Source organism: Rasamsonia emersonii (assembly GCF_000968595.1).
Source record: "Rasamsonia emersonii CBS 393.64 chromosome Unknown ctg1118621760574, whole genome shotgun sequence".
NCBI classification, from domain to species: Eukaryota; Fungi; Ascomycota; class Eurotiomycetes; order Eurotiales; family Trichocomaceae; genus Rasamsonia; species Rasamsonia emersonii.
The window spans coordinates 1-23763 of record NW_013562896.1 but is presented as its reverse complement, the minus strand read 5'-3'; the positions used below and the strand labels follow the sequence as shown (position 1 = coordinate 23763).

The window sequence follows — 23763 nt, the reverse complement described above, 5'->3', positions numbered from 1 at the left end:
TTTACGAATTTTTTTCTTCTCTCGCTCCATGTTCGTAACTGTTATTTTCTAATTGGCAGTAGCACATGTATAGTATACAAAGGTGGATGAAAATACAGCATAGAAAGCATAAAAGAAAAGGAGGAAGAAGGGAGAGGAAGGAAAACAGGACACTACAAGATGTGTCTGTCTGCAAAAACGACAGAGAAATACATCTAATGTGTCCACAAGCAAGGGTTTCCTGTTAGGGTGAATACATCCAAGATTCGTTTCTCCGGTTGTCGCTCTCTCCCTTAAGACGACGAGGAGGAAGGCTTTTTCTCCTTAAACTCTTCATGCGCCAATATTTCGACTCCCAGAGGCTTCTGTCCCGGCATCACATGGTCGCGAGTCAGGTCCAACTCGCCGTGCTTGACCCGCTCGGGCCACGACTCGGCATAGTTCGCATCGTACAGATCGGACCAGAGGATCTTGACCTCGTCGCCCTCCAAGTCGTACTCGTCATTGCCTTGGGGATCCTCTATCTTGTATTCCACCTGGTCGTTGCTGATCATTTCCTCGAATTTGGCCACCCGCTCCGCAGCCCGCGCTGACACCTCGTCTTCCTTTCGCAAGGCTGCTCGTCGGCGTTTTCGCGCAGTTCGGGTCAGATAGCCTCTCTTGCCATCCGCAAATCCGTTCTTGATCTCCTCCTCCTGAATGCGAAGAACTGCCGCAATGTCTGCGACACTGGTGGCCTTTTGGTCCATTAGAACACGGGCCCGTTGCTTCTTGTCCATCATCCACCCGAGCTTGGGCCTGAACTCCTTATCAAACTTTTCGGCCTCTATCGGGTCCTTCGGCCTCTTTCGTTCCAGAAACTCTTCCGTAATTGTGATCATCTCCCTCGGCGGAGAGAGCTGCCGCTGCATCGAAAATTCACGCAGGAGATGGTAGGCACGCAGACCGACCTTCGCATCGTTGAAATGTACAGAGTAGTAGGGAACCCACATATCTTTTCGAAGAGTCGCAGGAACAGTTTTCTTGCCATGGAACACCATTTGTGAGAGTACATTGTTTTCTGATCGAATCCGTATAGTCGAATTAGCCTATCTCAATTCTACATGGCTTCACCTTTCCTCCCATAGTCCGGCCAGATAGAAAACGTACCTCGAGATACCGGGTCAGCGAGTACACCACCTGGTTCGTGCGAATGTTGTTGTAGACAAAAATGTTCTTGCCATGTGTGATACGGTTCAAGGCTTTCCGTAGCCGGGCTCCCTCCTGTTTCTGGAATTCTTTGAAAGCATTTGAATTCTGCTCTCGAGGTTTTCCCTGGATGACAGTGTGATTTGGGATAGGTGGACGGCGAACAATGTTCCAGGTCCCGATCTTGGTCGGATCCAGAACCTTTGTGATTCGGTTCTGAGCCGGCTGGGAAGAGGCCATGGCGGCCAGGGGTCTCGTGGGCTGCAGTGAACTCTCAGAAGAAAGGTTCTTCTCTCAATTATCGCATTGCAATTGGATGTGGCTATGGCTTTTCAGCAGAACAGCGTGTGATGGTGGATGGAATGGATGGTTGAGTGAGGCTTGACCTGCGGATGCGGACTGAGCTCGGATCAATTTTTGAGAGATGCTCGATCTTGTCCCAATCAGGACACTCCCCGTCTCCGCGTCACCCTCAGTCGGTCGACTAGGACATGCGACCGTGGCACGAACAAGCTGTCTTTCACAAACACATTAATGGCGCATCTAAATGACCCCGAGATGCTCTGAGAAGCTGTCTAGTTTACAATGACTGGAGACGCGTTGCTTGACGGCTGAGCTGTCATGTCATCCGACTATGATACGAGCGGCTATGATGTCGCAAGCAGTCGTCGCGAGCGACCATGGCAGTTTCTATTGGTACAGTCACGTCTTATTCATGCCGAACTCATTCGGCAATTACAGCTAATGATGGTCCCTTTTAGAATCGCAAGTTGCGGCATCTGCAAGGCGTCTCAGTCCGCAACCTGACTATCACGCCCCCAAATCGGGCCCGCGGAAGGACTATTGACGACGATGACATTCCCAACACTCTGAAGTCGCCAGCCAAGATTCTGGCTCAAGCTGACAGTCGGCCTGTGCAACATTCGCGGTCATATTCGGATCTGAAATTATCACCATCGAAGTCGCCAGTGAACCTGACGAGCAGCGACAATGAGAACACTCACGATGCGCGACGCATTCACAGGAGGAGCACTTTACCCTGGAGTGGGGGCAATCTCGACTCCAGGCAGGTCAAACTGGAAGACATCACGAGCAGCCGAATGGTAGACACGTGGTTTTCAATCCATTGCGATGGCATTGACAGCCCGGTCTACATCAGCGAGGTTGTCGAGAAAACAACCAACCCAAGTTTCCGTTTCTTTGATCTAAACGCCTGCGGCCCCCATGTTTCACGATTGGATGAGATGACACTTAAATTATGGGTGAAATCAGCGAATATGAGCGAATATATTCTCCTGGTGGAACTCCAACTTAGTCTCAGGTCCCTGCAGTTCGTGGGCAAGACGCTTGAGAACTTCCACCAGCCGCTTCCACCTAACTCTGTTCTCTTCCATTTCGCTGATGGCATCTATACCAACTTAACTGACCTTCCACCCGTGCAACCCGCGTCTTCGGCGAAGGCACCGGAGGGAATTTCTTCACGGGGTGACGTCCAGCCTACTTCTTCTTATGATGCACTCATGCGACTGGCGAATCTGGACGACTGCATTCAGGACGCCCTCGCGACGAGGGAGAGATTGGAGGCACAGATCAACGCGATTCTCGAGAAGAATCAAGGAGCTTTGGAGACCATCAGCCAGGCTTCCCAGGCGCAGGAGAAGATCTCCCTCACCAGACGCGCCATCGCAGCAGAGAAGAAGCAGTTACGGGCAACTATCAAACGCAAAGAAGAACTGATTTCGAGCATCAACGCGAGGAAGAATGCAATGGCCCATGGCCGTGAGAGCCAGGATAAGGCTCGCAGTCATCTTCCGGATGCCCAGATGAAGTTGGCTTCGAGCGCCAGTTTACTAGAGAAGAACACCGAAGAATCTAAAGGACAGATTCACCGCATCTGCGAGGATCTTCTCGCGATCTATCCCATCGAGCCGATCCCGGGGAAGGCGCTCGCATTTACCATTGCGGGACTGGCTCTTCCCAACTCCACCTTTGAAGACATTGATCGGGATGTCGTGGCTGCTGCCCTTGGATATACGGCACACTTGGTCTACCTCCTCTCGTTCTATCTGTCTGTTCCTATCCCCTATCCGGTTAAACCGTATCTTTCGCATTCCATCATCCACGATCCCGTGTCGGTTGCTTTGCCGCAAAGGACCTTTCCTCTATATCCAGTGAATGTCCAATATCGGTTCGAATACGGCGTCTTTCTGTTGAATAAGGACATTGAGTTTCTCATGAATCGTCGAGGATTGCGACCTCTCGATATTCGCCATACGTTGCCTAATCTGAAGTATTTACTTTATGTCCTGACTTCCGGGACAAGTGAGCTCCCAGCCAGGAAAGCAGGTGGTGTTCGCGGTCTGCTCATGGGCCGTCAGACGCCCACGCTGTCGAGGCAAGGTAGCGAAGACAGTATCGCCAGCGGCGAGCTTGTCAATCCGCGGAAATTTTCGAATACGCTTTTGAAAGCACCCGCCAACAGCGATGCCGATAAAGGCAAAGAGCCGGCTACAGATTCTATGCACACGTTTGTCGCATCATCCACTAATACGATTTCTCCTGCTCGGACGAGTGTGGGTGGAGCATCGTGACAGGAGTTATGGTGTCTTATCAGCGTGTATTATACGATTTTTCTTTTCTTTTTACCCTGATACTTTAATACTCATGACCGTAATGCTGTTCTAAGGAAGGGCGATTACTTAACCATGGCGGCTAGTGGAAACTGTATCCCTTTTTCTTTTCTTTTCTTTTTTTTTTCGTCTTTTATTTTTCTTTATTTTCCCTTGATGCCTCGCAAGGCAGATATTAAGGCCTCGCAGACACGGGGTTCTTATTGACTGGATTGGTAAATAGAAGGGATCCAATCAAGCAGTATCGACTATCAGCTTGGTGGCGTTGGATAGAGATAGAATGGCTCTGAACGTCTGTTCACCAAGCCAAACCCGTTTGAAATTTGATTGGAGCTATGATCTATGAGCTGCGACTCTGACTGCCCCTGAGTATAAGGATCTTAATTAAACAGATTCGGTTACCCCGCATTTAACCGTTTGCTGGGGGAAACGCTGGCGCACCGCGGCAGCCGAAAGTTTGTTGAGTTCTCTGATCGCCTAGTAGAGAATCAGAAGAATCATCATCATTTTAATTCATTCGGCCACCTGATTGCAAACTCGACGCTCGTTGGCAGTGACAGTGAGATCCTCTGGCTGATGCTGGCCGAGTCTGCATCTCACCCCCGGGCGTAGACCCCGCTGCTTCTAGTGTTCTCGCTTTGCATCGGCAATCCATCCTCACCACACCCACTCGGGGCCGACAGAAGGCGATCAAACGGCGATGATGGCATCCACCACCGAGTCCTCCCTGCATGCAGATGGAGCCTCGCTGAACAAAACCGTCTACCCGGACACCCGTCAGGGCCATCGGTCTTCATCTCCTCCACCGCAGCACCGGCGTGGATACCAGGCCTGTGATCCGTGCCGCAAGCGCAAAGTCAAGTGCGACCTGGGAAGTATGCACAGACCATAACCTGGCGATATTGTCCTTGATGGCCCCGAACAGAGAGCTGATACCACTGCAGGTGTCGATAATCCGCGACCTCCGCCATGCGTTCGATGTCGCCGCGAAAGCAAACGATGCGAATTCTCCGCTACGAGGCGCAAGCGGAAGGCCGACGAGGCCGAGCAGGAGGTCGACAGCACCCTGCGCCGCGACAAGCGGATGATGGTGGGAGAGGTCACGTCGTATACAGAGACCCCGAGCAACGGAAGTCATGGATCGCCTTATCCCCTGCCTCCGTCGATGCCGCTTGATGGTGACAGGACTTCTCGGACACAATGGCCGGAGAGCTCATCAACGTCGAACCAGATACCTCGTTCCGCCCCCAAAGAACAATATTCACCCAACAATAATGCATTACACTTTCAAGATACGAGGAATCTTCGTGGTCCCGGAGGGTATTCGATGCATGGACAGCATGTGATGAACAAGACCGCTGCCGATCTGTTATCACCGACGATCAGCAACAGTCACGATGCCCTTCATCTCCTTTCGGAAGCTGCCGGGAGAACTGAGGACCTGAATCGCCAGAGCTTGGAAAACCGTCTTGCAGCAAGACAATCGACGTCCTCGTTTGCTTCCCCAATCTCGCCACTCACCCAGGCCAGCACTCCCAGGCACGGGCGCCATTCATTCTCAAAGCCACCGCACTCTACGCCGTCGGACAGATACTACCAGGTTAACGGATCGGGATCTGTTGACCCTCAGATTTCGGATTTCCGCAGCCAGGGGATCAATTCATCCGATGTCAATGATCCAGGCTATTTGGATGCGGTCAAGGCGTGGTCGCGCCTGCGGTTCGTGCGGGCGGGATGGCTCACCGTCGAGGAAGCCATGGCATACATCGCATAGTAAGTTTGATCCTCCACGCAAGTGCTGCTTGACAACTCGAGCGCTCACCACTTCTTTCTCAGCTACTACGAACATCTTGCTCCATTAAGCCCGATTGTCATTCCCGATTTTTCGCCGCCTTCGAGGCACCGGGCGTTGCTTACAGAGGAGCCTGTGCTGGCAGTCACGATGCTGACGACAGCGTCTCGACACATGAAGCCCAAGGGAGACGGGGCCAACACACGAGCCTTCTACATCCATGATCGACTTTGGGCGTACCTTCGTGGCATGATTGAACGATTGTTCTGGGGCCAGGATAAATTTGGTAGCAATCCAGGAGGGCCAAGCAACAACCCTAGGTCTCTGGACCTCAATACTCTGCCAGGGAAGGTGAACACGAGTGGACATCTCCGGTCACTCGGCACCGTGGAGGCGTTATTGATTTTAACGGACTGGCATCCAAGGAATTTGCATTTCCCCCCTGGTGATGACGAAAATACACTCTTGGACACGGACGCACAGTTGCCTTCACAGACGCGCCCTGACGGGGAGAACGATGCCAAAGCCCAGAGTAGCAGCGGCCCGGAAGGTCGACTCGCTTTCCAGAAATGGCTGGAACCTACATGGAGGTCAGACCGGATGTCGTGGATGCTATTGAGCACCGCGCAGGCCCTGGCCTTCGAGTTAGGAGTCTTTGACCAGAAGAATACGTCTGCAAGCAGCAACGAGTCTACATCCGAGCAGGTGCGCAAGCGTCGAGTGCGTCGACTGATTATCGTCTACGTCACCCAAAGCAGTGGTCGGCTGGGAATCCCTTCCATGCTCCCTCTTCCGCAATGGAGTCACGATATCGAGCCGACGCCACTGGGGGATGCAACGGCCAGCGACATCTCCATTGACAGAATGCAAGATTGCTGGATTGCGATATCCAAGATCATGTACCAAAGCAACCAGCTCTTATTCGCGTCTAAGGAGCAAACCTCAGAACTCATCAAAAGCGGGCGCTACCGTGAACGGATTGCCGAGTTCACTCCATGGCTACAAGATTTCCGACGGAATCTGGACAGCCTTAACTGTGAGTAGCCTTCTTACGCTTTCTCCTTTGTAGGATAAGTCAGCTAAGCGATTTCTATTGCAGTGTCACCTCAGATGCGGAATATTTTGACGATTGAATATGAATACACACGTAAGTGTCCATTGCGCAACTCAAAAGCTGTCTCTTGGGACTGACAAGTTGCGCAGGTCTCTATGTCAATTGCCTAGCCCTGCAGGCTGTGGTGGACCGCTGGACCACGATGAACAACGAGCCTTCGAGTCGATCCGGACCCGGTTCCTCATCCGGGTCCAGTTCCTTCCGAGTGCTGATGGAGCTGTACCGGGTCAACGAAACGTATATCCAGGAAGTTGTAGATGCGTCACGCAAGATTCTGCAGACTGTGCTGGACGGTCTCCTCCCTGGAGAACATCTCAAGCACTGTCCGGTTCGGACGTACTTCCGAATTCTATCCGGAATGATATTTATCTTGAAGGTAGTCCGCCATCCGCACCAATCTCCCTGGAATTTTCTATCTGACGTTTATGTAGACCTTCACGTTGGGCGCAACGGAGGATGATGTGCGCGTATCGCTGGACCTCCAGGATCGGACCATCGAAGCTTTGCGAACGTGTGTGGTCGATGACGTGCATCTGGGCAATACAATCTCGCGATTGCTTGAGCTGCTTACCACCAACATCCGGACCCGATTCCTACGCTTTGCTCCGACAGACCGGGTGGGCGACGGGGACGGTCAGCCGGACTCGAGAGTTCCATCGCCACGACCCGCGCGCGACAACGTGCAGGCCCGTCGAGACGGTTCTGGCTCGCAGTGGCAGCAGTCCCAGAACACGAGTAACAATGTAGGATATTCGATCGACGGCGGCAACAGTGGCAGTGGTCAACCCAGCACCACTGTAGGAAACTACCACGATCCCCTCGCCAGCATTCCCGCACAACCCATCAATTCGTCCAACCTCAACGTCTCTTTCATGCCGCCGCCACCGTCCATGTATTATAACTACTACGACCATAACTCTACGTCGCCGAAGCCGGATGATGCGGCGGCAGCGGCGCAGTCTGTTGGCGAAGGAGGGGCAGCACTGCCGGACTGGTTCGCTCTGCCTCTGGATCAGTTCTTCAACAGTTCCACGGCCGGGGTTGATCAGGGGCTTGGCGGGACTGGACCCATGGTTGGCGAATTCGACATGCTGGAAGTCCTGCTCAATGAGCAGTACGACAAGGACGGTGGTGGAGGCGGCGGGGTGGATGGCGGGGACACTGCAGGCGGGAACAGTAACAATCAGGGTCTCGCGTCCCAGTTCATGTGATCTGCCAGCAGGAATCAGCGGTTGTCATGACGGGTCACATATTAAGGATGGCTTTAAATTTTCTCCTTCTCTCTTTGTTCATATTTTTTTAATCCCTTTTTTTTCTTGATCTTCCTTGTATTTGTGTTTTCGCCATGCAATTAGCAGAAAAGTACGTCGTGGTATTGTATGTATATCAGTTAGGCGAGTATGTGTGATGTGTGATGTGTGATGTGCGATACTATCAATCAATGTAACTATCGGTTCTACCTTCATACTGTATTGTACAATGCTCTTTATATACTCTGTGGTATGTACAGGACAATGTGACACCATCCAGGGTTTACTTCCTATCTTGGAGCAAATATTTTGTGTGCTGAAGCAAAAAGGAAGAAGACCAGGGAGGGACTTGGAGCCCAGTCGTAGTCACATGCTTAGACAAGTAGTCAGTAGGATTCTTGCTCTGTTACACCCATCAATTACCTAGATTTGGTCGATGCACCTCCCCTTTGTATCACAGTTTGGATTATCTTCTATAACACGCCTGCTGCAATTGTTGAATCTTCTATTGAGCTATATCTAGTCTACCACGTAGGTGGCGTTAACTTTAAGGAGTTTACTCATGCCTAAGGTTTCCAACGCGGGTATAGCTTCGGGTTGGAAGGATTCCAAAGCTTCTAGTTTACTTCTCGTTCGGGGATAGTCGTCCCTTTTAAAAGTCATAAATACAGGTACCGCCACGAGAGCAACTCAGCAACTAGAGCTTTGTGTCAGCCGTTCTAAGCATAATCACTTGATGTGGCATGCCATGTTGCATTCAATATCGATGCGTACAACCCTCTGTGGCCAAGACGGCGTATTACGGTATTACCAAGCCGTCCTTAATTAATCTCTTGGCTCTTCGGTCGGACCGGGAAGTCTGAAGATCTGCCCGTTTCAGGTTTCAGGTTTCATTTCATGTGTCTGGGACTCTGGGGCCTCTGGGCCTGGTCGTGCCCCTGAGCAGCCCGTCCGTGGGTCGCTGATTCGCTCGTGCGCACTTGCAGCATGCTTGACGTCAAGCGGTTGGATCGATCGATCGAGCCAGCAGCAGCAGCGAGCCACGGCGCTCTCTCCACCAGGACGATCGGCGTGGCGGTGTCGAATCAACCCACTGCCTGCCAAGGCCCCCGGGTTACACGTCCGGGGAGCGAGTGTTCCAAGGTTCATCTTCAGGCTGTCCAACAGGGAGATGGGAGACCAGCTGGGCAGCACGGCTGCACGGGTGTGCTCCTGCCCAGCCTGGCACCTGCCTCATGTTCCTGAGCTTGCCATGGCTGCCGAGTCAGCGGGCAATCACGTTAAACGACCAGAGGGAAGGTGGAGATGGGGTCTCCGCTGCTCCGCTGGACAGGGCAGGTGCGACCTGTGAGGATGCAGCATCTCCTGGCAGGCACCTGCTCCGTATCGCCCGTTATCGGCCGGCTGCCAGTCAGCTGCTCCGCCGAGCGTTGCAGCGGGCCGGGAGGTGTTTGCTGTCGATCACCTGTCGACAGCGCTCCTCCGTCCTGGGGTGACGCGCGAAGGCCGTTTTATATGCTGATCCTCCTTCATCTCGCTGTTGTCTTTGTTCCGTGTCCACCAGCCTTTCGATTCTAGAGCACCTTGTCGTTCATTCACTCCAAGCATCCAAGAGGTTCTCGCTCCTTCTGGCAACCGCTGTCCTTCGTTTCTTTCTACCAGTCCCTCCCTTTTCCTTCGTTTCGCTCTTTATTCCTTAATTCCAGCCGACCATGGTCTCTTTCAGCAAGATCACTGTCGCCCTGGCGGGTTTCATTGCGGTGGCCTCGGCTGCGCCGACCACCAAGCCTCGCAAAAGCTTCACGGTGACCCAGATTGCCCGTCCGGCCTCCAGCAAGAACATCCCCGGCCTGTATGCCAAAACCATGAGGAAGTATGGAGCTACGGTCCCGGAGAGCGTCAAGCTGGCCGCCGAGAGTGGTTCCGTTATCACCACCCCGACTCGCAACGACGCGGAATACATCGCCCCCGTGACGGTGGGCACCTCGACCCTGCATCTCAACTTTGACACTGGTTCTGCGGACCTGTGAGTTGCTCTAATTTATTTTCTTCTCTCTCTCTTAAAAAAAAAAAGGCTGACTTTCCTCCAGGTGGGTGTTCTCTAACGAGATGAACGCACACGACACCCGGGCCCATGGCGTCTACACTCCATCCGGCAATGCCACCAAGCTGAACGGCTACACCTGGGGCATCACCTACGGTGATGGCAGCTATGCCAGCGGTGACGTCTACCGCGACTATGTCAGCGTCGGCGGCGTCTCGACCTACCAGCAGGTCGTCGAAGCCGCCTCCAAGGTCAGCTACGACTTCGTGGTGGACGGCACCGACGGTATTCTGGGTCTTGGATTCAGCAACGTCAACACTGGTAGGTGATGAAATTATTTCCTACTTCACTTTTGACTTCTCTGACTCCGTCTAGTCAAGCCCCAGCCTCAAAAGACCTTTTTCGACACCGTCAAGTCGCAGCTCGACCAGCCCGTGTTCGCTGTCGCTCTGAGTCACGATGGCCCTGGCAGCTATGACTTTGGTAAAATCGACCGCAGCAAGTACACGGGCTCTATCGCCTACACCAATGTCGACAGCTCGAAGGGTTACTGGAGCTTCAACGCCACCGGCTACGCCGTGGGCGACGGAGCGGCGACTTCCTCCCTGATCAATGGCATTGCTGGTGAGTTCATCTCTCTCCACAACATTGAATCATTGTGCTGATTGAACTTGTCCAGACACCGGCTCCAGTCTCCTGATGCTCCCCACCGACGTCGTCAATGCATACTACAGCCAAGTCCCTGGTGCGCACAATGACGACAATGTCGGCGGAATGGTCTTCGACTGCTCTACCCAGCTGCCCGACTTTACAGTCCTGATCGGTGACGCCAAGGTCGTCGTGCCCGGCAAGGTGATCAACTACGCGCCCATTCAAACCAACAAGTCCGAGTGCTTTGGTGGCATCCAAGACAAGCAGGACGCGCCGTTTTCCGTCTTTGGCGACGTCTTCCTGAAGGAGCAGTACGTCGTCTTCAACGCGGATGGACCCAAGCTGGGATTCGCCCCTCAGGCGCAAGCGGGCCAGTAAAGCAGTGACTTTTGTCCATACCCGTATCTTTTTTTTTTGTCCCGTTTCTTTCTCAAGCTGCGACAGGCTCAAGATGTAATTATTATTTTCGATCTAGGGGATAATGGTACTGTATGTACATAATGTCCATACATATATTAATCTATTTCCCCTCTTTTCAAGGCAGCATGTGCTGGCGATATTATCTATTCATCGGAAACAGTATTCATCAGAAGCAGGTTTCGTAGATTGACTTGTAGGATAGTAATAGATACCTAATCACCCTCCCAAATAATTACCTAAATTGGCAACAGACAGGCAGGCAGACCAAGACAGAAGAACAGGACTACTCAACTCAACTCAGCCTTTATTTACTTATCTATTTACTTAAGATACTTACTGTTCAACAACAACCACTTTCTTTCTGTCTTTCTTTTTGCCAAAAAAACAAAATAAGATAAAATAAAATACAGAAAAAAATAAATAATCCCTGCAAGTTAGGTACAGTAGTTAAGCCCCGCGAACCTTATCCATCTACCCTAACTCTAAAGAAACCCAACCCAACCCAACAAAATAAAAATAAAATAAAAATTAAGCCACCAACCGGGATTATTTCTTAAGATTTTTTTTTAAGGTTTTGTCATATCTCCTGCGAATCCAATGCCCATATCTCCCAGTGCCGGAGCACGTCCCATCCTACGCGCCGGACGCGCCGGCGCCAGATTACGCGCTCTCCTGAGGGGAGGACTTCGGTGATGTCGTCTTCGTTGTTGAGGCGGATGGGATTTGGATTGGGAGTGGGATTTGGTGGGGTGGTGCGAGTGTTATTGTTGTTGGTGGTGGTGGTGGTGGTCTTGTTGTTGGTATTCTGCTGGGCCTCTGTAGGAATGGGTGTTGATGGGGATGGTGATGCTGGTGCTGGTGATGAAGGTTCGCGGGGACGTTTTCCTAGACATGATTTTGTTGGGAAGGTGGTGGTGGTGGTAGGCTCTTTGACATGGCCTTGCCCTTGGCCTTGTTGAGTTTCTCCTGTTGGAAGACTCTTGTTACTGTTGCTTCCGTTTGCAACAGCATGGCCTTGATCTCGCCCGCTATCGACCGCCACTGTCTCCGCCGGTATCGTATAAAACTCGCCCAGCTCCCACCCCTTCCAGCCCAGGCCGACGACTTTCAGTCTACCGCATGTCTCCTTATCGGCCAGGACGGCGCTCATCTTCTCCGTGTGGATACGGTCGTCCAGTTCCACGATGTCGGCGATTGTTGCAGTCGAAAAGGTGTTGTTGTTGCCATTTACCTGGAAACTGGTTGATTGTGAAGAAGCAGGCTTTTCTGTGGTCGTCGTCTGAGGAATGAGAAAGCGGATGGCGACCAGCTTGCGGAGGAAAGGAAGGAGAAGTCGCGCCGCCTCCAAGGCCGTGATCTCCGCCGCCAGGGCCAGCTGCTCCAGGTTAGGACAGGCATGTACCAGACGGGCGATCTGGGTCGCCGACAGGGGCCACCGCGACGGCAGGAGAAGATGGCGCAGCGTAGCGCCGTGGTTGCCCACGATCGTACTGAAATACGAATCTCGCAAGAGACTGTGCTGACTGACGACGCTGTTCGACGGAGAGTGCGGAGAGGCCGGGGAGACGGCCCGGGCGGCGGCGATTGCAGATGCCGTAGTCGTAGTCGTAGGAGGAGCGATGCTCGTCGCACTCTCAATCCGTGGCGGCGTAACGGTCGTCGACGACGGCCCGGCCGACGGTCGGGGACTGTTGAGCTGATCGTAGGGGCTACGAATCGGATTGACAATGTAGAGTCTCTCCAGGCCCGTAAACGTGGACAGGAATTCGCAGAGCTGTTTGTTCAAGGAGTCATAGCGTATCGACTTGAAATTGACCGCCCCCTTGGGCGGACGGCTCGTCCAGGTGTTGTGCAGGAAGGTCGATGACGCCGCGTCCTCGAAGCCCGGGCTGTTGAGGAAAGTCACCTCCTCGATCGAACTCTCGTCGATGGCCTCGGACCAGTCTTCGGTGTTGCGGGCGTAGAGATTCTGTATCGAGATGCTCTTCAGCTTCAGGGGCCTCTCCTTGACGCATTTGCGAAAGTAGTCGTGCAGAATGACGCTCGGCTCCTGCGCCTCGCGCATCCGCGGGGACCAGTGCATCTTCAACTCCCGCAGATTGCGACTCCGCGCCAGCAGCGTGGATATGTCATCCGGGTAGCAGAGCGGGTCGATGTCGGTCACCTTGAGCGAGCGAAGATGGGGCATGGGTGGAATGACGATTGTCGGCCGGGGATGACGGCTCGACGGGAACCTCACCGACAGCGACGTGAGCTTTGGCAGCTGAGACAGACCGATATATACGGTTTCGAGCATCTTCGTGTTCAGCTCCCAGCTTCAAAAAAAGAAGGGTCCGTCATGGTCAGCAAGCCAACAATCCCCACCCCACCAATTCCTCGCTGAGACTGTCTGTCTTACCTGAAGCTCTCGAGATTGGTCGTCCGATCAATCGCCGCCCTCAGTGCGATATTAAGCATCATGGACGAATCGGGCACCCGGCCAACACTGGCGTACTCCTCCAGCTCGTGCTCCTTCCACTCCCCGCGCAGTGTCATGGACTGGACCAGGGACGCATGCGGCCTCGTCACCAGCGCGTTGAGGCCCATGGAGAAGGGACTGGCGCCGCCCCATCCCTCGGGCTGGTCGTCGCGGTATCGAATCCGATCGTACGACGTGAGGACAAGGTTCCGGTACAGCTGGGGGAGGCTCATGTAGTTCAGCACCCGGCATGTCCGGCACATGCGGGCAAGGTCCGCCGGTTCCTCGATCTGCAGGGTTTTTCATTGTGTGTCAGAGCCAACTCAGTCAAATTCAATTCCGCGATAAATTATCAATAAGACTGTACATAGGAGACAATGCGCGCGATCAGATTCAGCGGCAGCGTCATGATGGAGGCGCCTTGCCCGCGCATGTGATGATGCGGCTCAGCGGAGACGCTGGCTTCGAACATGTTGCTGTTGACAGCCATGACGGGCTGCACAGGCGGACAAGGCCCCGCAACATTGACCGTGGTCTTGTCGAGATATAATATTAATTGTCCAGGTCGATTGCGGGGTGTGCGGTGCCGACGAGGGAGGTCGCGTTCGGATCAAGCGGGTTCAGGAACTTGACGCAAGTTGGATGGAGCTGCACAAGACGCTTCGGAGCATCGCTTCCCGAGGGATAAAGGAATAAATAACTGCACACCCAGCACCAAGTTATTCGGAACACAAACAGCGGCCCTGCAAAACATGGCTGCACAATTAAAGACTCCTCTATTGAAAGAAAAATATAGTACGTATATGTCTAAGCTAGATCCATTCCGATTCAACAGATTACATTGGACTCCACGACAGCTTAAAGCCTCAGGGTATCATCTCCAGGCAGAGTCCTGCTTTCTTTCAATAGCAACTGTAATGTCCTCCTGCAAACCCGAAAATACATCCAAGTGTCCAGCGATGAAAAGATAAGATAACCCGAAGACTCCGAAAGTTAAGAGTCCCGATTGCCTAGACTCCCATACCTAGCCAAACTCCTCGAATAAAAAAAAATTAAACAAATTCAACAATATGTATAGACAGATCAGACGCGACAAAAAGATGACCTGTAAATAATTCTAGGGTCTCCGACCATGGCCTGCAGGGTCTGATCCCGCTTCCAGAACGCTGTTGCCAGGACCAGCAGGTGCCACAGAACTATGCTCTGGCATCGACGGTCGCGGTGTCGAGCTCTGTACAGATGAAGGAGTCCTCGAGGGATTCGTCATCGATCCTCGATCGCCAACGTCCGATCCGGGTTGACCGTTCGTCGACGTCTGTTGGATCTCAGGGCCTGTGGTGTGCGAAGGCTGATCAGCTGCTCCCACAACATTGTCACGGCTACCAGCCAGATGAGCTTGCTCATCGTCAGACACCACGAGGGTTTCGTTACCAGACGAAGTGCCTCGGACAGAAGCATTCCGCGTGGCCCCCTCTGACTCTTCCACCGGTAGGACCAAATCTGGCCCAGCCCCAACAAGAGCGGCTGCATCAGGGTCGTAGCGGAGTCGCTGACTGGGGTCTTCACCACCCCCCGCCGCAGACGATGGCCAAGGCGCGGCACGTCGCGGTTGTGTTGTGATCACTCTCGCAGGCAAGGTACGTTGGCTCGACGAGGTTCGATGGCTGGAGTCTCCTACGTAAAAGTGGGAATCATCAGAATGCTGAGGTGACCACGTCTGCTGAGACCGTCCTCGTGGCGGGATGACCGTGACGGGTAACGGCCTGGCGGCTCCGCGACCATCTGACTCCTGCGCGCCCTTCGAGCGGTGAAAAGACAGTATATGGTTCATCCGGGATCGGAGGTTCCAAGACCCAGTATATTTCTCCTCGAGGCCGTCTGTCTCTGCTGCCTCGGACTGTTCTTGCTCCTGGGCGGTAGCAACCTCCTGTGGTGGAGAAGTGCGTCGTCTCCTGAATAGGTTGGCAATCGAGAACCACCGAGCATCCTGGACCCGGGGCATAGTCGACCAAGGACCTTCACTTCGGCCCATCTCGAGACTGTGGCTGGAATTGCTCGAAGGCCGGTCCTCGGCCGTTGTAGCAACTTCCTTGGGCTGGTAGTAATCTTCCTGGGGCGCCGCGGCTGGCTGCGCCGGAGGCGTTGGACTGGTGACCGGATGATAGCGGACATAGTACACCGTGCTGGCTGCACTCGTCGTGTCAGCTCGACTGACGGGCGTGACAGCTGCGGGCGGCGGCGTCGGTTGGACGGGTCCCGTCCGATGAGGTTCGGTCGAGCCGACATTGTCATAGTTCATCGAACCTGGACCATCTCGTCGAGCACGATTGCTGCGTTGGAAGCCAACACGGGTCCGTCGCAAGGGCCGATGGCTCAGGCCCCTAACTCCTCCCCAGGCAGTCGAGGTAGCCGTTCCCTGTCCGCTTTCATTGCCATGATCTCCCCCTCCCGGTTGACGAGGCCAGTCGATCTCTTCGGAGGGGGTAACTTCGAGCATCTCATCGCCGTCAAAAATTTCGCGACCCAGGATACCGTCCTTCCTCTCGTCTCGTTCCAATGCCTCGATTCTTTCCACCCATTCCCAGACAACGACACTGGCTGCGGCAGAGCCCACCCATCGGATATACTCACCCCAGCCAGCGACGTCCGGTTGTGAAATGTCCATGATGAAGAAAACCACGGGGATGAACACCGCAACCAGAGAGAGGAGAGCCACCAGGCATATATTCCGCATCTTCGGATGGAAGAATGCAAATCGGTGCTTGGACAAGGAGTAGAAGATAACCCATGCGGCGTAGAGCAGGTTAAGAGCCAGTTCAAACAGGTAGGACAGGGCCGGGATGGCGTCGTCGAAAAGGCGCGGACGGGTGCTAGATCCATGCGCGACGAAGTTGTCCAAAATGGCAAAGATGGTGTCGAGTACGATCAGCGCAAAGCCAGCCCACTTGATCATCACCTTCTCCTTATGCCGGGGAAACAGTCGTATGAGCGTCTGGACCTGGGCAAGCCAGAGGAAAGTGCTGGAAATGACCCGGACGACGCGGATCTCGGTACCATTGATGACGTCGTTGGTCAGCGCCGTGGCATCCATATACCCGTAATTGTACTGCTCCTCGGCAACCCTGAACGAGTCCACCGTCGCGATGGTCAGCGACACGGCGACCGACAAGGCCGCCACTTTCTGCAGCCATGGCCGGCCACCCACGCCGACCACGGACGGGCTTCCACCGTAGGAGCCGCCATGGCGACCCAAGAAGGTGCCGCCGCCTCCAGGACCGCCGATGTAAAAGGTTCGCGGGGTGATGAGGAGGATAATGACCAGGACGTAGCTGACCACGGTCATGCAGCCGATGGCGTAGAGTTGCGGAGAGGTCGAGGAGTAGAAGGGATCTTTCGAGTCGATGACGGCGGACGGGTTACCTGGACTGGGGGTCGCTGCGCCGGTGCACACAGGTTGGTAGACGACATTTTCAGTCAAGGTGATGGAGTAGGTGCGGTTGAGGTTGAGGACACCTGCCGGACGTTTTCCACCGCTTCAGCGAGAGCCGCAGCCAGTGAACTCGATGAATCAATTGCAGGCAGAGAGAGGGAATTGACTGCTAGATGGATAGAGCGCCTACCATTACTGGGGAGCAAGAACGGCGTGCACGTCGGATCAACCGTCGAGGTGGTGTGAGTCGACGTGGGCCGGGCCCATATCTGGCGGCGAACGAGTCGAGCACCCTCGCCCATGATTCCAGAGAGCGAGAGCGATCTAGAGCGAGGAGACCTGTCCTCGCACTAGCCAGCTTGCATCTGGATCGAGATTCGCGCAATTGGTGTCTGGCGGGGGGGTCGTAGGAATCGGGGCGGAGTCAGGTCACAGACGCTGACATGGTCGGTCCGATCGGACGGGCTAGGGGAGGTCTTGGAACGCAGGAATGAGAGATTGTACGCCTGGCGCCAGACTGTCGCAAAGTGACGAAGGAATCGAGGAAACGGGCGATCGCTCGATTGATGGACCAGGAAACGTGAAAACCGAGGCCCTTAGGGGTCGCGTCGTTCTCAGAGCAGTTCGAGTCGCGGAAGAAGGGCCCAGGAGCTGACCGATTCGTTTGGGGATATCGTGTAATTATCGAGAGGGCGGTAGTGAGTTATAGATAGATACGTATATTGAACATAAGAAGCAGCGAGCAAGCTGAAAAGGTGCCAGGCCGTTGAGGGAGAGAGAAGTCTGGACGAAAAGCGGGATCAGCGTGTGGAGCAGCACGGAGCATCGTCTGACGCGGGACCAGAAGGCGATCGCTGGGAATCCGACAAGACGAGTACGGCCGCATTCTCGACACGTCCTACCATGGATATGCAGTGGAAACGTCAATTCGCGCTTAAATAAAATTCTTGGAGTGAGAATGGAGGATACAGTTATCTTTGTCCTGTCTCTGTCTGGACAGTACTGCTACCACTTACCATTGGCTACATGTACTAGATCTTGAGTACATAGATGAACTATATACATGTCATGCCATACCCAAAAATCGATGCCAGCCCAATTTACCGACCTGCTCGCTCCTACAGCTAGTTCACAATGAAGCAAACAACACAATAGCTGGTAGGAGAAGAAAAACGACATGGAAAAAAGGCGCCACCCGCACCGGGAAAAGGAGACCAAAGGAAAACGGGGGTGAGAGACTAATTCGACAAAGACCACTTTCTGGCCTTGTAATATCTGTAATATCTCGCGGCAAGAAGCAGATGGAAAGAAAATAAGTCAAGGGAAAGACCAGGATGAAAACAGCTCGAGTACAATTCAGAAAGACTGGACAAGAAGCAAGCGATATCATCACCGTATATACAAGTTCGCGCTGTAGGGGTATCATATTTGCACGAGAATCACATTTCCAAAAACTGCTGGAGACTGAACATTCCGAGAAATCCTGATAGATCACGGTTCATTTCGGGGGCGGCGGATATTGCATCGGCCCCGGGGGCAGATACGGAGCCCTCAGAGCCGTGCCGCTCACCTGGGCAGAGTACGCGCGAGCCTCTTCGCGCTTTCGGATCTCGCGATCGTCCTGGATGAGAGTGCAGCAGATGCAGCATGTCGCCTGGACACAGTCCGTACAGATGTCGCCTTCGATTTCATACGTTTTCCTCGTCCGGGTGTGCTGGATCGCCGCGAGAAGGCATTGGCATCCACAGAGCAGGGCCATCGCGGTGCACGACCCATTGCACGCTTCATAGCCCAGGAGGTTTGTTGGATCCTCCCGCCTCGACTTCCGGGCCAGGCGGTATTGCGTCCTGCCGTAGAGAATGCAAGGACACCAGATTCCCAGGCAACACGTGCCAATATCCGAGAACTCGCCGAAGCGGGTGCTCCAGGTGCCGCCCTTTATCTGCTGTTCCGGATGAGAGATCTGGCCTGGGAGATGGTCCGGATGGGCCTCGTCCAACACCGTTGCCTCGTGTCGAACAATCGTGGGAAACGTGCCCCTTGCGGCGGGCGGCGAACGAGGCGTCTGCAGCGGATTGGTATCTGGCACAATCGGCACCGGATGGACCGGCGGCGGCCGTGGATGCTCTTTGATCGGGAGAGGACCGGGGGAATGTGGAGGGGATCGGTATGGCGGTTGTGGTGATGGTGATGTCTGGGCAGCTGGCCGTTCGCTTTGTCCCTCAGGTTCGTCCGCATAGGGAGCAAAGAGCGCTGGATGCACAGAGGAGCCATGAGGGCTGGGCGAAATGGCTTGCTCCTGCTGCAGACGCAGCTGGCGAGCCTCCTCCAGCTCCCTCTTCTCGCTGGCTAAATTGGAGGCCTGTTGCGGCGTCTCCGCTGCTGGGGGAGGATTGATTGCATTGGTGTTGGTATCGGCAACCGCTGGTAACTGCGAACCCGGATCCTGACTGCGAGAGCCTGGAATTGTCATTTCAATGGGCGTTTCGAGGTATGAGTACCTCTGGTGAGGTACGTCAGAAGTGTCCAACCGTGGCTGGCGACTCATCCTGGAGGCCGCAGCGATCGACGTCCGCCATTAGAGTAGATCGCTGTAAAGCCAGTTAGTTAAGCAGCCAAGGTGTCGAAAAAAAGGACAATTATCCAAAACTACCACAAAAAAAAGAAGACAAAGAAAAAGCAAGAAACTGCATCGTGAGGAGGGAGGGGATCAACGGCAATACAGACCGAGCGAACCAGTCGTTTCCCCGCCCAGGCAGGAAGCTCAGGAAGAAGCTGTTTAGTTCGCTCGTTCGTTCCACAGCGTGCTTGCATCGCACATTGCATTATCATTTCTTAGGACATGCAGGCCGCGATCGATGATTGAGCGATGGTTGATGGCGCTGGGGCCGGGGGCTTGGGCGCTTGCTGCTCGTCACAGGCCGGTTCGGGCTGCCATCACAGCCGTCTCCCAATCACCGGCAGAGAATGGCCAGGGATCAGGAGCACACGAATCGAATGGATCATGCAGTGCCTGGAGAGAGTTACTACTAAATTGTAATTTACTAAATTACGACTCCGGAGTACTACTAACACGGTTGTAAAGTCTTTGCCTACTCCGGACTCCCGGAGTAGGCCAGCCACTAGGCAAAAAGCATTCTAGAGTGCATATGTAAATAGCTCAGATTGATATCACATTATTAACGTATTAGATTTGGGGCAAAAAAGGTTAATAAATATTTTATTTTTATTTCCATTTCAAATGCTTTAAAAGATGCCCTAAAGATTATAAATAATAAACAAGTTAAATTCTATAAAATGATTAGAAATTATCATATTTTTTAAGTTATCATTTATTATTTTTTATATTATTTTTTTCTAAATTTATTTATAAAGGCTTTAATCCTTCAATTCGAAGATATAAACAATATTTTCCTACCTAGTCTTTATTCGTTGACTCGACTTCTTATTTCCTTTCGCAGAGCGTACCATGGCTGTCGCACTTCCTCTACTCTAGTACTATATTGTCAAACAATCCTTTTGACCTTTGCCATCTCATCGCACACCTCACCTGTCCTGTCAACCCAGGTCGCATGTGAATTGCGCACTTCATCGTCATGCTCCTCGAGTAAAACGATGTCAAAACAATGCCCTGCCCAACTTCCCGCCATCGGGTCGTGACGGCATATTCTTCTCCGTAGTAATCTGTCGAGGCGTTGGAACACTGGATGCGCCAAAGAAGTACTTCTTCGATAGTTAGATCATCTGCATGGGGATGATCGACATATGCATCGCATCGAAACAACCGAGACTGTGCCTGGTTCTGGTTCTGAAGCCACTGACACCTCCGGCGACAGCGGATTCCTGTGTCGTCAAGTTCCGCAGCAGCCAGCAGCGTGGATCTGGATCTGCTGCCGGACCAAATAACGGGGCGATCGAGCATGCCTCCTTTAATTCGGCCGCCAAAGTGCTCGCGCTCCAAGCTCGCGATCGAATCGTAGTAGTATTTTGGTTGCAGGTCTCGTTGAAAACCTGCACCCATGCCTCCGACGCCGTTAACCCCGCCCGGTAGACGCCCTCATTCAAGCGTTGGGTGTTGAATTCCACGGTTACAAGGGACCACCCATTACTCGAACTTGTATAACACCGGCGAATAACTTTCTCGACCAACTGGTAATTGTCACGCTTGAACGAAGGCGAAAAATTGTCTGTCCAGTCACTCAGGCATGCGATCTCTGCCCCGATCAGTGAGCCCGCGTCGTGTGTGCAGTCACGTTGTGTATGTGCCAAAACATGTCTCCAAAGGACGGGAGATGAGAGACCAAGATTAATGATATCTGTCCGACTGAGGATTGCTGCCTCAAGGACCAGTGCCAGGATTTCTGCTGGTAAAGATTCGAGTCTCGACGGGTTGTTGTTGTTTGTCCCATTCCTCGCACCCCAGTCTGCGCGAACAGCTGTGGCGGGCTGTCTGTTGTTGTTGTTGCTCTTCCCCCGGGGAATTCTTGCAAGACAGTACCATGCATCCCATACATCTTGAGGGGAATGTAGGCAGATGGGCGGGTAATCGCCTCGGTGTCGGTTCTTGAAACGATAATATGTCTTCTTCCGGGGAGCGAGGAGGGTCCATCCCGGTGCAAGTCTAGGCTCCATTCTCGAGGACCGGGCGCTCTTAACATCAACTAGTTCTCGTACGAATATTCAGGGTCGTATTTATATCTTGCGAAGATCATGTGTCCGTCCTAGAACCAGTCCATGTAGAATTGCGCTGCCTACCAAGCAGATAACTTATTGTTATTCCTAGATAAAGAAAGAACCATTTTTACCTACCTGAATAGGTACAGATCGACACAGTCTAGAGAGGCCAAACACCGCGGAGCCTCCTGCATAGCCCTCTTCTGGCTTTCTAAGCGCGTGTCGCCAGGCAAATTACAGACCAAGCTGGTTGAAGTCATCTCATTCAGCACTTACTACTGGACTCAAGCAACTTCTACCTGAAGATGTATCAGATGATTTTGTTGGGTTAGAGTAAGGTCCCCCTTCCCCGCGTAAGAATGCCAACCACATGCTTCGATGCCAACAAATAACAGAGGTAAAAAAAATAGTAAACTGGCAGGAGGACCTGGCTTCCCAGTTATGTAGCTACCAGGCCAATTCACAAGCAGGGCGATTCCAAACAAACAACTGCCTAGGGACAAAAACTCCCAATTGCCTACCTAGTCTGGTCCTGCTGCAGCATGCCTGCACGAGCAACAGCATATGCACCGTGCCGCCGCCATCACACACATGCTCCGGATTACCTCCTGTGGTAGGGCTGGGGTGGGCCATCCGCATAGTATATACTTCCAATAATTAACACCCATATACAGTACTATTACTAGAAAGAGCACAATCAGCTGGAGACGTTCATGACGTATTGTTTTCCTGATTTTTTTTTCTTGCTGTAATTGTCTGCGGGCTTTTCGCCTTTTTTGAGCAAAAAAAGCAGAAGAAAAGGAAGAAAAACAATCATCAATCATCAGGTCAAGATATCTATCGTCATGGGTCGTCCATTCGGGAGAGACATTTCCCCTAGTTTTTTTTTTATAGAAAAAGTTCACCTGCGTCAAAGTATCGACCAACCTACGACTCCACATCGATATTCCGGAGCTGTGGTCCAAAGGTCTTCCGGATCCAGTCCATGTACGACTTCCACTTGAGATGCTCACCGCTCGACTCCGCCCCGGGGAATGCCTTCTCGAGTTCCCGGCTGATCTTCAAGATCCCCAGGGACGCCTCCTGCGCCTTTTCAATCTCCTGCTTGACGGCGTTCTCCTTGGGCTTGAACGACAGAACAACCCGGTACTTCTCCGACAAGGCATCGAGCTGTCGCTGCGTCTCTTCGGGTGCAAGCGTAATCAGTTTTGCTGTCATCAGGTTACACAGCGTCCGGATATCCTGCTCGTCCTCGATCCCGGCCAAGATCCGGTCAAAGAACTCGGTAACGTTGATCCGCGTGAACGCCGAATCCAAAGAGGCATACAGGGTTTCATACGCGCTCTGATGATATAGTCAGTAGACGAACAAAAAAAAATGATCCAAAGGCTCACCTTGCGAAGTTCCAGGCCGTCGTCGACCTTGTGCTTGAACGGCCCCATCTGAACCTCACGGATGAGTTCGGGTTTAACATGCGTATCGCCAATGACGGCCGGCAGCAACTCGCTCAGATGCGGCTGAATAATGTCCATCTTGTTGTGGATCGCGGAATTCAACGTCGTCAATGCCAGACGGTGGTTCCCCAGATCCCGATCGCTCAGCATGCTCACCAGCATGGGAATGATCAGAGGTCGCAACACGTCATTGTAGGCACTGCTCGAGTCCGACAGCGTGTATCGGAAGGCAGAGATGACCGTTCCACGGACCGTCGGGTTTTCATTGGAGAGATACTCCTGGAGATGCGGCACATAGGACGCAGGATCGATCAGGGCCAGTCGCCCAATGCATTCCGCTCCCACGACCCGGTTGTCTTCGTCGTCCGACGCTGAGAGAAGAATCTGCCAGAGCTTGATCGCGAACGGTGCGATGTCTTTTCGCACGATCTCAGGATGCTGAAGGATTTCTTTGACCGAATGGAGGAGCAGATAATTCGAGGAACTGGATTTATCCAGGCCCTCCAGGATGACAGGCATATAGGTCTTCAGGTTGCTGGCCGCAGCATTGCCGAGAGCGATGGCTGCAGCAAGCCGGACTTTGTCGGATTTCGACTCGAAGTTGGAGATGAAAAGATCCGGTTGCAGAGGGCACTCGGCACCCATGCGAAGGCACACCTCGGCCCAGAATGGCCAGAGC

At 53.2% G+C, this 23763-nt stretch overlaps 7 protein-coding genes across 7 annotated transcripts; 3 read left to right on the top strand and 4 right to left on the bottom strand.

The window, feature by feature from the left end:
* Positions 1-272: 272 nt before the first annotated feature.
* Positions 273-1407, bottom strand: T310_7666 (uncharacterized protein; the record flags this gene model as incomplete). The annotated part of the gene is made up of 2 exons (XM_013469547.1): positions 273-1067; positions 1129-1407. 2 exons carry the CDS (start codon positions 1405-1407, stop codon positions 273-275), a joined length of 1074 nt encoding a protein of 357 aa, XP_013325001.1.
* Positions 1408-1788: 381 nt separating this feature from the next.
* On the top strand, positions 1789-3758 carry T310_7665 (UV radiation resistance protein (UVRAG); the record flags this gene model as incomplete). The annotated part of the gene is made up of 2 exons (XM_013469546.1): positions 1789-1863; positions 1929-3758. 2 exons carry the CDS (start codon positions 1789-1791, stop codon positions 3756-3758), a joined length of 1905 nt encoding a protein of 634 aa, XP_013325000.1.
* A 1981-nt stretch (positions 3759-5739) lies between these two features.
* Positions 5740-7914, top strand: T310_7664 (C6 transcription factor; the record flags this gene model as incomplete). The annotated part of the gene is made up of 5 exons (XM_013469545.1): positions 5740-5940; positions 6073-6625; positions 6689-6736; positions 6793-7031; positions 7135-7914. 5 exons carry the CDS (start codon positions 5740-5742, stop codon positions 7912-7914), a joined length of 1821 nt encoding a protein of 606 aa, XP_013324999.1.
* Positions 7915-9665: 1751 nt separating this feature from the next.
* T310_7663 (Aspergillopepsin I) lies at positions 9666-11026 on the top strand (the record flags this gene model as incomplete). The annotated part of the gene is made up of 4 exons (XM_013469544.1): positions 9666-9979; positions 10044-10318; positions 10373-10621; positions 10677-11026. 4 exons carry the CDS (start codon positions 9666-9668, stop codon positions 11024-11026), a joined length of 1188 nt encoding a protein of 395 aa, XP_013324998.1.
* Positions 11027-11645: 619 nt separating this feature from the next.
* On the bottom strand, positions 11646-14016 carry T310_7662 (uncharacterized protein; the record flags this gene model as incomplete). The annotated part of the gene is made up of 3 exons (XM_013469543.1): positions 11646-13383; positions 13467-13816; positions 13894-14016. The coding sequence occupies 3 exons, from the start codon at positions 14014-14016 to the stop codon at positions 11646-11648; spliced, it is 2211 nt and encodes a 736-aa protein (XP_013324997.1).
* A 773-nt stretch (positions 14017-14789) lies between these two features.
* Positions 14790-17258, bottom strand: T310_7661 (pH-response regulator protein palH/RIM21; the record flags this gene model as incomplete). Its single annotated transcript, XM_013469542.1, has 3 exons — positions 14790-15050; positions 15205-17039; positions 17147-17258. The coding sequence occupies 3 exons, from the start codon at positions 17256-17258 to the stop codon at positions 14790-14792; spliced, it is 2208 nt and encodes a 735-aa protein (XP_013324996.1).
* A 5299-nt stretch (positions 17259-22557) lies between these two features.
* On the bottom strand, positions 22558-23729 carry T310_7660 (Cullin binding protein CanA; the record flags this gene model as incomplete). The annotated part of the gene is made up of 2 exons (XM_013469541.1): positions 22558-22974; positions 23025-23729. 2 exons carry the CDS (start codon positions 23727-23729, stop codon positions 22558-22560), a joined length of 1122 nt encoding a protein of 373 aa, XP_013324995.1.
* Positions 23730-23763: the final 34 nt, after the last annotated feature.